Source organism: Alligator sinensis, unplaced genomic scaffold, assembly GCF_000455745.1.
Source record: "Alligator sinensis unplaced genomic scaffold, ASM45574v1 scaffold460_1, whole genome shotgun sequence".
NCBI classification, from domain to species: domain Eukaryota; kingdom Metazoa; phylum Chordata; order Crocodylia; family Alligatoridae; genus Alligator; species Alligator sinensis.
The window spans coordinates 825,606-839,365 of NW_005842553.1; the positions used below are offsets into that span (position 1 = coordinate 825,606).

The 13,760-nt window shown below is 47.7% G+C and overlaps 1 protein-coding gene across 1 annotated transcript in view; it reads right to left on the bottom strand.

Annotated features, from left to right (window-relative positions):
• Positions 1–11,106: 11,106 nt before the first annotated feature.
• Positions 11,107–13,760, bottom strand: part of SLC32A1 (solute carrier family 32 member 1) — a 3,123-nt gene continuing 469 nt past the window's right edge. Inside the window, exon 2 of the mRNA XM_006032175.1 lies at positions 11,107–12,294. Within this exon, the coding sequence (XP_006032237.1) occupies positions 11,107–12,294 (1,188 nt within the window). The remainder of the gene's footprint in view (positions 12,295–13,760) is intronic.

Genomic DNA, 13,760 nt, shown 5'->3' on the forward strand with positions numbered 1-13,760 from the left:
AAACTAAGCTTGCAAATGGTTTAGTCTACAGCATAAACTAACCTTTAACTATTAGGAGGAACTTTCCCAGAGCAGCACTTATCTCCTTACTACTTTTCATGGGGTGGCATGATTCTTCCTCTGAAACAGCTAGTCTTTCCAGGGACAGGATGTAGACTACATGGCCCATTTCTCTGATTCACTGAAGATATCCCTATATTTTCTCCAAGACTATGTTTTATACTGTGTGAAAGCTGAACCTCTCCCCCTGAGCACCTACCTCCATGTTAACAAAAAAAATAAACTCGTTTTTATCACTGTACCTAAAACTATTTTGGATTTGATTTCATAATGCTTGAAAACTTGAATCTTTTTGCCAGATGATGGTTTCTATACCCTTTCTAGAAAGAGCTCCACCAAATCCTACTCCCCAAGTTGGAAACGTGTAGCACAGGAATATTGCCTAGGTGCAGTTTTACAAAGTTTTTGTGACTGTTTTTGCTGTACAGCAGTAGTATAAGTGTAACAAATACCTGAACAACTCATGAATACAAACCCCTAAGTACAAACACACCAGGGCTTCTATCAACCATAACAAGAATGCATAGCAGGGATTCCCCCTGACAAATTCCTTAAGAGCCAAAGGGACTCAGACAGCCAGCCACAATTCCAACCATTTTCCCAAATATCTTTGCCTGAAATCCTTATGTAAACCTGCCTGAAAACCTTGAGTATGTCCCAGCACACTCCTTTTATAGCAGGGCTGGAATGGGATCTAATCACCCACAGCTGGTTCAGCCTTGCTATCTTGCAAATCCCAGCTCTTATTGTAGGCAACTGTGTTCCCAGCATTAAGCCTGGGAGAGAAGGATCAACCCTTTCCTTGACAAACTATAGCTAGGGTCTATACATGCTGCCACAGGGAGCCAGCATCAACTGTTTATAGAGCCCAGTTCTTAATGGATTATAATAATACCACAGCCTTTCTATTTCAGAGACAATGTATTATATAACAGTGAGTATCCAGAGAGCATCTGCGCTTTGAGGAGGTCCTAAATGGTGTTCTAGCAATGCTAACAACATATTCATTGCTGTAAAATTTAGTGTGTGAATTTGGACAGCCTGTTATGTACAAAGTCAGTACTTAGTGTGATACTTGTCTCTTTGGGTTTAGGAATATATCAGTCCATATGTAGTTCCTTCCTGGACTAGTGAAGACATTTGGTTAAAAAGGCTTACTTTCTTTTCTTCCATTAATTCACTTCCAATGTGAAGTCTCATCAGCTGTCTAACCAAAGGTGTTATAAAAAAGTACCTCACAGTCAGCCAATTGCTAGCTAATTCCATATTGTCCCTGCATAGCTTAGTGGCAGATCCTATCTATGTACTTACATGGCCTTCACCTGCAAGGCAAGGCAGTACTATTGTCTTCATTTGATAGATAGGACAGATGGGAAAAGGCAGAGTGACTTAGCCAAGGTCACAAAAAAGCTTGTGATGGAGCTGGGACTGGGACTCAGGTCTTAAACTAGTGCCTTAACCCTGGTCCATTGTTTTCTTCTAGGCGGTCAAGACAATCAGAACTACCTTCTCCCCCTATCCATTGCTAGGGGGTGATAGCAACTGCATAATAATTTGAGTAAAACTAGATAAAGTAGGAGAGGGGAGGAGTGTGTTGCCATTGCTCATTCTGTACCTGCTGTGGGAAATGTACAGATTTTGGCCCCCAGGATTTTCACCAAGTGCAAAGGAGAGCTTTGCAAAAGGACCTAAGTGATTTAGGAACATAGGCACCATTGACTTTTACAAGGATTTATGTTCCTAACTTATAAAGGTACATTTGAAAATTCCACCCTAAATTATTGTTGCATTTAAAAGACCTGTAAAACCAACTGGCTGGTACCACCTTGTGGCATGAGTTAAAAATTTAGCCCTAGACCCTGTGTATCTACAGTTCCCATAAATACTTAATTGAAGGATGCTCCTATTTATAGGACTATTATTTGCAGCTACAGATGCTAAAAGTTGATAGTTCTTGTCACATGAGAGCAGTTTGCCATATGCTCTGATTATTTCAACTATGAATGAGAAACAGAACCGCGAAGCCACATTTCTTGCTTTAGAAAAACAGCTGTGCTCGCTGTGTTATCTAAATGGAGTCGACACCTGTGGGGCAGAGTTATTTCTGCAGAAGTATAGGGACTGACACACAGAGAAAGGAAAGAAATGTTGTGTCTCCCCTGATCAGGGATTGTTGCAGTAGTACTGGGTGGTGCCTTGACTGCAATATCCTCTATGGAGAACCACATGGGCACAGAATGACAAGGGTACCATCTGCCCAGGTATGCTCCTTCCTACTCCTGCTCTGCTCATCAGACACCACAACACCTCTTGGTCAGCTTCATATGGAGTTCTGACTTGTTGGAGCCAGCTCCTTATTTAAAATACGAAGTGCTTATACTAGGGATACCTGGGGTGTGGGCTGTGGAGATGATTCAGCTGTCCAGACTTCCCTTTACACCAACCTTATTCATGCAAAAGTCTGGAATATAATGGTCAGTTGTGTTCTATATCTCTAAAGAAAAATAAAGATATCCCCAGGTGGCCTGTCTGCCCATGTAGCTATCTATCTGAACAGCCCAGACTTGTGAACCCTTATTCTTGGAAAAGAGAGGAAGAATCATAGACAGTTAGCATTGGAAGGGACCTCAAGAGGTCTAGTCCAAGCCCCTGCTCAAAGCAGAACCAGCCCCAACTAGATCATCCCAGCCAAAGCTTTGTCTAGCCAGGTTTTGAAATCCCCAAGGATGGAGCTTCCACCACCTCTCTGGGTAGCCTGTTCCAGTGTTTTACTACCCTCCTAGTGAGAAAATTCTTCCTAATATCTAACCTAAACTTCCCCTGCTGCTCCTTGTTCTGTCATCTGCCACCATTAAGAATAGCCTAGCTCCATCCTTTTTCGAACCCCACTTCAGGTAGTTGAAGACTGCTATTAAGTATCTTCTCAGTCTCCTCTTCTCGAAACTAAATAAACCCGATTCCCGCAGTCTTTTCTCATAAGTCATGTCCCCCAGCCCCCTCACTAGTTTCGTAACCATCTGCTGGACTCTCTCAAATTTTTCCACATCCTTTTTGTAGTGGGGGGCCCAAAACTGAACACAGTACTCCTGATGTGGCCTTACTAATGCTGAAAAGAAGGCAATAAACACTTCCCTTGACCTACTGGCAACACACCTACCAACACAGCCCAGTATGCTGTTAGGCTTCTTGGCAACTAGGGTACACTGCTGACCCATATTCAGCTTGTAACCCCCAGGTCCTTTTCTGCAGAAAGAGGGAGACTATGTTTAAGTCAGGTATGTGGGTGGGTGTACATGAAAAAGAAGAGGTGGGTTAGGGTGCATCAGAACATGTGGAAGAACCTGGAGGAGCAGGTATAAAAGGTAATGCAATTTTTAAAAGAAAACTCAGACTTACAGAAAAATAAATATTTTCTGTAACAATCACAGCAAAAAAAAAAAACACAGCTAAAAAATTGCAAAGCAATTACACTAAAAAAATGCTTGAGTCATTAAGGCAGTGTAAGTGATCACCCCTCTAGCCAAGGTAGGCCCAGAATTATTGACTGCAAATCTATGGGCAAAACTCAGTGTCATAACTATGTTAGTCCAGCTCGCCAGTGTTGGCTATCTTTTATCAGGCACTCTAACCCTACACTGATTTTGGTCTGCCCTATAGTTCACACAGATGCTACCACTGGCAGAACTGCAATCCAGAGGTGTAATAAGGCAGACCAAGACAGTGGGACGTGTGGGGGCAGTGATGACTTCCAGTTGCTGCCATGTGACTGGCACAATCATGTAGCTGTGACTAGAGCCACCCCTATGGGTGTGCGGGACCTGGGGCATATTAGCCTGTGTGGGGCTGTGTGGGGAGGGGACGGTGGCGAGCAGCCAGAGCGTGAAGTCAGAGGCGCACGGCAGCGGCACAGGGTGCTGGCACCCTCGGCACATGCCAATGCCACTGTCCACAGGGCCCCCCAAAGCGTGGGGCCCAGGTCGGTTGCCCCGATTTGCCCCCCCACCCCCCCACAGGACAGCTCTGGCTGTGACAGCAGATGTTAGTTCCTACCCACCCCCCCCACCCCCACACATGGCACCCTGGGGCTGCTGCCCCAGTTGCCCTGCAGTAGTGACACTATTGCTGAAATCAGAGTGGATTATTATTATTTATTACTATTATGTATGTTTCTGTATGACTTGACTGCCAAGGAGCCAACAAAGAACAGGACCTCATTGTTTTTGCCATAATACAAAAATAAAATAATCAGGCCCGATTGTTTTCCCCAAGATTAGGCAAGGCTCTTCGTGCCATTTTCAGAATGATCCACTTTAAAGTATTGCAGTGACACTTAGAAGCTACCAGATCTGTAAACAAAGGACTGCTAGAAGAGAGATATTATCTTTTGTGTAACAGTTTTCCAGACAGATTTTGATCTGGCTCAGTTCATACATACTATGCATTTGGTGTTCTTGTTTATCATCAGATTCCATTTTCTGCTCAACAGCTGCACATTTCTAGCAAAATGGGGTGCTCATGTCCTTTCGCTAGCATCAATCCAGCGTGGAAATGCCTTCATTACAGCTACCCAGACACTGCACTGCCTATGTGCATTTAAAGTCCAAGTCTAAAAGGCTGCAGACAGAGCACATACAATCATACTCATTTTAGCCACTGACAAGTCTGGAGGACAAATTCTGACTCAAGAGTCTTTGCTGATCATTTCAACTCACATAACACACTCATTTCCTAAGAAATGCACTGGATGCAGAGAAGCCATGAGTGCTCACAGATGGTACAAACAAAATACAAAAGAAAAATGTTTGAGAACAGCTGACTGCAAAATAAGGCCCATTTTGAGCCTTCTGAATAGGCTCTGACCATGGTTGAAAAACACTAAAGGCCAGATTCATTCCAGCTGACCCAAAGGGACACTATGATCCTTTTGGTTCAGCTAGGCCTTGCAGTGTCCCCTTCTTTTCTCTCCCCCTTCCCTACCTGTTGTATTCTGAACACTGTTTTCTATTTAGAAGCTGAGCTTCCTGCAGTCCCTTCATAGCATTTCATGAAGTAAGTGAAAATGCTACTGCACCTCTGATTTAGTTAGTATATAAGGTGCAAGTTTACCCTACCTTCTGCCTGGTATAAAGTGGTTACTGTTCAGCTCTATGTTCCTAGAACAGGAGGTCAATCTATCAGTCCTGCTCCACCTTCACAGAAACCTGCCCTCCCATTTTTCTGCAAGAGATATTCCAGGTTGAAAGGGAAAAATAGTGAAGTCAGTGACATAGGTAGAGTTTTCATGCATACTGGCAATGCTGTAGCCAATTGCAGAACAGATACCAATTAATGCAAACTTCAGGGCTGTCCTCAACTACACTGGCTCCCTGGCAGCCTCTAAAAAGGGGAGAACACATTTCTTCTCCTCTGTCCTTGAGTTGGTGCAAACACTAATGCTTGGAAGTCAATGGGTGCCAGTGGCTCCCAAGTTCTGGAAGTGAGCTATGTTTGGTCCTTTAACTATACTAGTATCTCTGTTCTGGTAGAATCTGGACCCATCAATCCCATCTGGGGAAGTGTCTATGGTGGCAACTGAAGTATAGATGACAAGGAGGCACCATCCTCTTATTTGGTTTTGGCTCCATCCAGTGCATTTTCACTTTCACGATTGACCAGAGGGGAGTGAGCAGAGAGGGGCCTGACTGGTCTTATCTCTTCCTGGCTTTCCTACCTTTCACATTAAAGACTCGGTGTCCTGTTATAATCCAAAATACCTTCCAAAACATGAACCACTTTGTCTTACAAGAAAAATCATTCCAAAATTGCGCTTGATATTTATAAAAATCAGAGGCTTAAATGATTTCCAGTGTCTCCCCTACTCCCAAACCAGTGAGTCTTCAGGTCCTGAAAGATATAAAGGCAACAGAGAAAAGGATTAATAAGCATCCACTACATCCCCTGGCACAGTCAGTTCCTCAGCACGCCCACATGCAGCAATGTATGCGGGGAAGCTGAAGCTGCCACTGAAGTGAGGCAGCTATCTCAGGTGTCTGCTACAGTCTCCTATGATTTGAAAGCGAATCTAGAGAAAAAGACATTTATATCATTTATAGAAGCAGAGGCTTAGCTCTCTCCCCACACCCTACCGACAGACCAGCTCTTGCCTCACCAAAACCCAATGTGTTGTGTCAGGATCAGTGTACCCCTGGCAGCCAGACGCAAAGCAGTGTACCCCCAGCAGCTGGACATGGAGTGGGGGAGGGGGAGGTGCAGCTGGATGCGAAGCAGGGGTGGGGTGCACGGCCAAACGCAGAGTGGTGGCAGCCACCGCATGTGAGCTTCCCCTGCCCCCCACGTCTGGCCAGGCAGGCGGCACCTGCACAGCAGTACGGGATGGTGCCTGGCAGCACTCTGTCCCTGCCTGCCCATGTGTACTCCCTAGGGCCTTCTTGAGTACCCTTGGAGGTACATGTACCCCCGGCCGACAACACCTGTGTTACATCATCTCACTGACAATCTGTGTTTGCTGAAAAGCCCTTGCTACAGGAGATGATGAAGAGAGATACAGGCAGTGGCTAGGTCTCCTGGAAGAGTCTGGCCAGATCTTCCTTTCAGAGCTGAGCCCAGACCAATCCCATGTCAGGATCCAAAGAAAAGAGAAGGGAGTATTTTATGTCAGCAAGGGAACCACAAGAATAACAAAATAAATCAAGGAAGGAAACAGCTGTGCTTAAATATTCAGTCATGAAAAGAATCACAGTAATAGAAATCTAAATTCCTTACCACCAGGAGTGGTGCCACCCATACAATCATCCCAGGCTCCTGGTGCAGTGGTTTGGGGTGGGGGAGGAAAATCCAAGTAATTCTCCAACACATCATCCATAGTGCAGCTGTGGGGACACAGTGGGGTGTGTCCTCTTGCTCTTCAGGATGCATCACAGGACTTTAGATGCAGTGTACATTGGAACAAAGCAAACACATAAGTAGCGGCCTTAATAAGTGTCAGGAGGGACCAGGCTTCTGGGAAAATAGGAAGAATAGCGCAGAGAATTATGGGGTGGGAGAAACAATCCACAGACACCACAGAGTGCTGGGTGTGGGGATGCATTGCCCTGTGTCCCTCCAGTGTGAAAGCTAATGTGAAAGCACTGCACTGCAACACGCACACGGGCAGGAAGTGGAAGAAGGGAGGGGGCAATAATGTTTGCAGTGCGGGCTATAGCCCAGGCTCCCTAGCATAAGTGAATTCAGTTCACCCACTTCATCTATGGAAGATGAGGCCAGGCCCCCCACACAAGGCATGTCTGGGGAGCAAGGGAGCAATTCAAAGGAGCCACATCTCTTGAGAAAACGGATGGGGCAACCAGATAGGTGAAGTGGCTCAGGGTCGCTTAAGGTCCCGGTGACTTCCAGTGTCCGATGCAGAGGTCTCGGATGGGCTGGCATGTGTGAGCTCTGGACAGGGCGCAATCGCGTGTGTTGTGCGCGGATTTACTAGCGGGGGGAGTGGAGACAGGACTGCTTGTTTGACTGTCTCTGACCTGTTTCTCCCAGGCATCCCGTCCCTAGGCTACGGCTGTTCCCCGTGCCAGGCGGCCGCAGCCCGCGGGCAGGACGGCGAGGGGCTGCCCCGCCCCCGCCCCGCGGACCAAGAGCCTGGCAGGCACCCGCGCCCGGCATCAGCGCCAGAGAAAGGCACAGGCGAGGGGCGGGTGCCCCTGAGATTTCCTCGTCCTGGACTGAAGGGGGGACTCTGTTTCTCCTCGCTATTTTGCAAAGCAAACCTAGCTCCTCTGCTTTGATCTCCCCCAGGGGCCTAGCGGGGTTGGGGTGAACCGAACTGGTGCCCTGGACACGCTCACTCCCCGCCCCTCTCGTTTTCACTGGATTCCCTTTTTTTACAGCTCTTTCTTAAATGATTTGGCCAACCCGCTGGCGCTGCTCTCCTTCGCTTTACCGCATTGCAGAGCTCGCTAGGAATGAATTACCTTTGCAAGGAGCATTCAGAGAGCGGCGAGCCCATCCTGCCCCTCCAGACAGCGGGTGGGGGCCGCCGGCAGCCCAGAAATGCCATGACAAATGTGCAGAGGTGGGAGCTGTTATCTGCCGAGATTATCATTTATTCTTTTCCCGGATTCCTGTTTCATTTAGTGCTCTCCCATTTTGAAAATAGAAATGTGGGGGTTGCTGGTAACGATTTCCCGCTTCACTCCTGGACCAGCGAGCTATGAAGCTAATATCAGAAGGTGCCCGTGCATTTCAAACGCTTCTAACCTACTGAAGGTCAATCGAGGAAAGCATGGTGTAAAGGCAATTCCGTCCTTCTTTCCTTCTTTCCTCTTTCCAGATAATGAAGCTGTTTTGGCCCTTTATCCTGAATGTCTCCCTTTCTACTACAACTAGCAATGCAAAGGTTGTCCGTGTTTTGGAGAGTGCCGGTTTCACGAATCTCTCTGAATTCCGTGACAACTCCCGACCATTTCATGTTGTCACGGGGCATTTTTTCTCCCCTTGCAAGAACAAAAGAAGATATCTGCGCCAATTCCTGCTTCAATGTTATAGGTTGTACTCGGGCAAGATTCCCTGGAAAATTAACTCGGGTTCGAGGGCTAGGAGCCGGTTACACAGTAGTTTAAAGCATTAACATAATTAATTACTGTGCAAGGTGTTTAGTTTCCACAATGGGATGTCACCTGTTACAAATAATTGTTTTAGATGATTGCTACTTATATAAGGTGGCTACGCTAACTAGCCTGGTTATTCGTATTATTATTGATGTTCCTCCTAATACTATTTATAGCATGCAAAATAAATAGCCCAGGTATAAGGCACACGAAATGCACGTAGTCAATAGCTGATAGGAATTACATCTCTCCTCTCTCTCTGAACATTCATTTGAACGGTCATTTTAACGAAAGGTTAAGAAGAGAAGAAAATATTTTTAAACCTTTCTCCTGTGCCCAGAGATCTCGTCCTGATCAAGGTGTTTGCATTCAGGACTCAGGAGCAAGGCTCGCTGTGGGCTTCAGGAATCGCTTGTTAAGAAAAAAACTCCACCAGTACAGCTGTCCCTTTAAAGGCGCATTAGAGCCCCCGGAGCACAGGACCTTTCTCTGGGCTCCAGGTGAGGACGGGCTGGAGCGGGGAGTGCAGAGCTAGCACTGACTATCTTCTTCGAGGGGTCTCCCTCGGGCAATGAGAACCCAGAGCAATTAGTCGACTGGGCACGAATATATAAAGGGAGCACCTTTAGAGCTGAGAGGAAACGAGAGCTTCCCCCAGGTAGCTTTTTCGGGCATCATAATGAGAGTGGGGTCCTCATAGTCCAGCTGCAGTAGTCGTGTCACAAGCAGGAGCCGGGTCGTTCAAAGATGAGGTCGATCCTGCCATCGATCGTTTGGGTCCCTGCAACCCCACTGTGTCAGGGGCTAAAAATAATAATAATAAAATTAAGTTACATCAGAGAGTATTTGAGGGGCCCTGGGGCGTGGGGTGGGGGGTGGGGGGCTTTATTCTAAGGCACTGCTGTGTTGCTCAGCTGTGTGCAACCTAGACTGGGATGTCCCGGGAGCAAGGAGTCCCGGAGGTGTGAATCCTTTTCCAACAAGGGCTGTATCTTCACCCCTGCATGCTAGTCAAAGCTCCAGTGTAAAGACTGGGCACTAGCATTTCCGAAGTGATCCACCCGTTGCAAAGTGCCCTTTCAGCCCCACCTCGTACTGGCCCGGCTTTCCCCTGGTGAAGGGTGGGAGGCTGGCGTGGGATGGCCCTCCACAGCAGAGGAAAGGGGGGAAAAAGAGAAGAAAAGATATTGAAACCCTGTCCGCAAAGATCTCAGTCCTGACTCAGGACTCTGGATCAAGGCTTGCTATGGGCTTCAGGCAGAGTTTGTTCCGGATTAGCTGGAGGCTGCTGTGCTGGACTTTCTCCCTCTTCGTTGTCTCTTTCGTTCCTTCTCTTGCTCCTTGCAGAAGATCAGTAAAGGAGGCATCTTCCCTTCCGTCGCTCCTACCTGCCCCTGCCCCCTGCAGACTCCCGTTCACTCCGTCCCTGGAACAAACCAGGCCAGCCGCATTCATTATGGTTTCTCTTTATTGTTTGATATATTTATGTACCACGTTATATGTTAAAGATAGATTTTCTGATATACATTTTTCATCTGATTTACCACAAGTACACCACACAGACATTTGAAACAGCTCCACAGATCTGGTAGATTGCACAGAATGAGTTGTGTCTTGTTTTGTTTCTGTAGCCCGAACACTTTCAAATCCAACACACTTTTTTTTTTAATTTAGAAATTATGATTAGAAAACAAAACAAAAAAGAAAGCCCGAAAACTGAACTCCGAGTCTGTGGCTTCAGCTGGAGGCGAGCGGTCTAAGTGGAAGGGAAGCTCTTACCGGCTGTGCGTTGGGGTGGAAGAATGAAGCAGTCCTGCTCTAGGCTATCGCTACCGTGTAAACGGTAGGGGCGCTGGGGTCCTCGGTACCAGCCGTTGTTACCGCTTTGGCTTGCTGGGCTGTTGTACAACCTAACGCTTGTCTGCAGCCATGCCTCACATTGCATATAATAAGGGAACCTCACTATACCCCCCTCCCCACTACTTAATTATTTGCTTCTAATTTTAAGCACAATAACCCAAATCCATTGGATTGGCAGCTGTGTTTCAGCTCCTGAAACACTGAATGGCATAGTATTTGCAAAAATATTCAGAATCGTGATTGTTTCCAAATAGGGTATTTTACTATCATAAAAGATACATATATAGAGAGAGGGAGGACTATTGTTTTAGGGGGTAGAGGGCCTCAGATATTTTCCTTCAAAATCGCTAAATAAGAAAAAATATATTTAAATCTTAGCTTATTAAAAAGACTGTAGGGGAAATACTTTATTTTATTATTTTCTTAGCTTCTTTTTAGCCTCTTTTTAGTTTCTATGACATATAATTTGTTGGATGAATGTAACTAAAATAATGAATCTTTTCTTTAAAAGGATGCATAATTATTTGGCTATGTGGATGTTCAACATCATTCTCTTTTTAAAGCAACCAGCTCCGACCATTCTTTACTCGTCAGAACTGGTTCTAAAAGCCTCTATGAGACCTTCTAAAGAATGGATGAACCCAGACACGCTGCAGATACCACCTATAACGAAAATAGCGACATCAAAAAAGACATGGTGCCACAAAAGCTTCCTCCACAAGAGTTTGAGGTGGAAGAGACTTGGGAGCAGGAAACAGAGACCTGCACCTGTGAGGCTCCCAGTAAGACCCATCAGGAGGGCAAAGTGAGGGACATAGATAGCCATTAGCAAGGTGAAAACTACCAGACCACATCTGAGGGTGAGTCCCCAAGACTTGAGCCTCCCATCACCCCCATAACAGTTGGGAAAGAATGCCCTGTTTCCATCTTGGAAAAGGGATCTCTCCAGCACTTCCACAGCGGCAAAGAAGGGCAAGGGGTAGGAAAGCAAGGCTTTGGCCACCAAGAAAATGTTGACTACTGCCCTAATGGTGGATGGCAAGTTGTCTGTGATGACTTCTTTAGTCTCATCAGCCCAGGTCAGATAGGCTACCAAGGCAAAGAGTCCCTTGAGGATGCAAGCTGCTATGTGAGTCCAGTTCATCATGCAATGAAACTCCTTAGGATTCTGCATATTCCCCTCTAAGGAAGGCAGAAAAATTTGGGAGGTGTAGCTAAAGACGATTATGCCAATGGAGATGGGAAACTTCTTCACATCAATGTAAAATTTGACTTTGTCCCAAGCCCAGTCACGCGCTCTGGAGAGACAGTAGGCAATCACTAAAACGTTGATAACAAAGTGGGCCAAGGTGCAGAGCAAACTGAACTTCGAGACAGCCTTGAGGTTCTTCAAGAAAGCACAAGGCAGGAGCACTGCTGTGGCAATGATGGACCAAGATTTCTGGGAGACAGGCGAGTTTGGGAAGCTGTTGTACATCAGGTTTCCACTGACCACCACATAGAGAATGCAGGTCATGACCAGCTCAATGATCTGAGCCACGTTCACAATCCTCCCTCCAAGCTTGGGAAACCTGGGAGCGCAGCAAGCGTTGGCGATGTCCACGTAGGAGTCTCTCACCCTGACTATCTCCCCATCTTCGTTCTCCTCGTAAAGACAGCCAATAAGGATTTTCCCAGTGTAGCAGCAAACCACTGCAGCGAAAATAATTAAAAAGAGTCCTAGGTATCCACCATGAAGGATAGCATAGGGCAGGCCAAGAACAAACATCCCCTAGAAAGAGACAAAATGGATACTGTGTTGCTCATTTTAGCAAGAGGACTGCACGCCCCGCTCCCATGTCCCCACCCATACACCTTCCCGCAACCAGAATCAGGGTAACTCAATGCAGGTCAATCAGAGAAACCAGCAGTGAGACTCTGCTTCCTCCAGGGCATGGGAAAAATCAAAAGGGAAATTCCACAGTTTTTCGGCGTTGTGTCCATCTCTTTCTAACGTCTTCACACACACACACACACACGCACACACACACGCACGCACGCGCGCGCCTCAGCTGGAGCCACACTGCAATTTAAAGTAAAACCGCACTCGCGCAGACTTTTTAAAACTGTATTCAATGGAAAAAAGGAAGAAGAAGAAGATTTGTAGGAAAGAAAAGCCTCGTCTTTCCAGAACTGGGAAAGGAAGGGACCAGTTGGACCAGCTCCTTGGAAACCTTCACTCTTTTATCCCCAGATTCTTGTCACTAGCAGAGTTTGCCTCCAGCGATTTCATTTGCACAGCTACGTTTAACTCCTATCTCACTCGGGGGCTTGCATCTCGGTCCTGTCGGGGCAGAACCCGTGCAGCTCAGGGAAAGGGGCTGGGAATCGTTGCATCGCCCAATTAAAAACCCCATCAGGTTGCTTTGCTCCCTGCCAAGCTGGCCTGGGCGTCCGGGCTCTGCTCTGGGACCTGCCAGTGTCTGTGGCATTGGGAAATACAGGGAGGCACCTTTCAGCAGCCCCTCTGCCCTCCCCAGAGCCCAGGTTCCCCGATCTGGGACACAAGCCGCGCCTTACATAGCCGTCAGGGAGCTGTTGGGCTCTGCAGGAGGGAAAGCCTCGATGTCCTCCTCTGCCCGGGCAGACTGCGGGGTGGGGAGCGGGCGCAGCGCCTGTGTAGGTGCAATGTGCTTGATTTTCTAACCGCTGCCCTTGAGGGGAACATCTGGGGAGCACAGCTGCGGGATGCGGGCGCCTCCCGGGAACCAAGGACGGGGTGGGGCTGCAGGCAAAGCCATTCCGGTCCCGGCTCACAACCCGGCACAAAGGCTCCTCCTGGGTGTCCAGAAAGGGCCGGGAGGCTTGTTCCTTTACACTGAGGAGCCGCGTGAAGGCTCCCGTACATGTCACTCGTGCAGGGGAGCGATGGTGTAAGCCCCGATCGCTCTCGTTCCGAAGCCGGGAAGGAGCTTGGCCTTTGTCGGGCTGTGGAAAGGGCTCGGCGTTTTTCTGCGGTTGTCAAAGGCCTCCCAGCGCCGCTGCCCTGCCAGCCCCGGCCCAGGCCGGGAAAAGTGCAGCGCACTGAGCTCAGCCTGGAGGCTCTGTCTGCGGAGCGCTTCGCACCGTGAACAATCATCCCCGTGCCGATCTGGGGACGGGAATGCTTTTACACTGCTCAGGATCTACCCCGCGGTCAACAGGAGAGTGTGCAGCCGCCCACCCACAATGCCACAGCTCACACATCCGCGGCCGGGC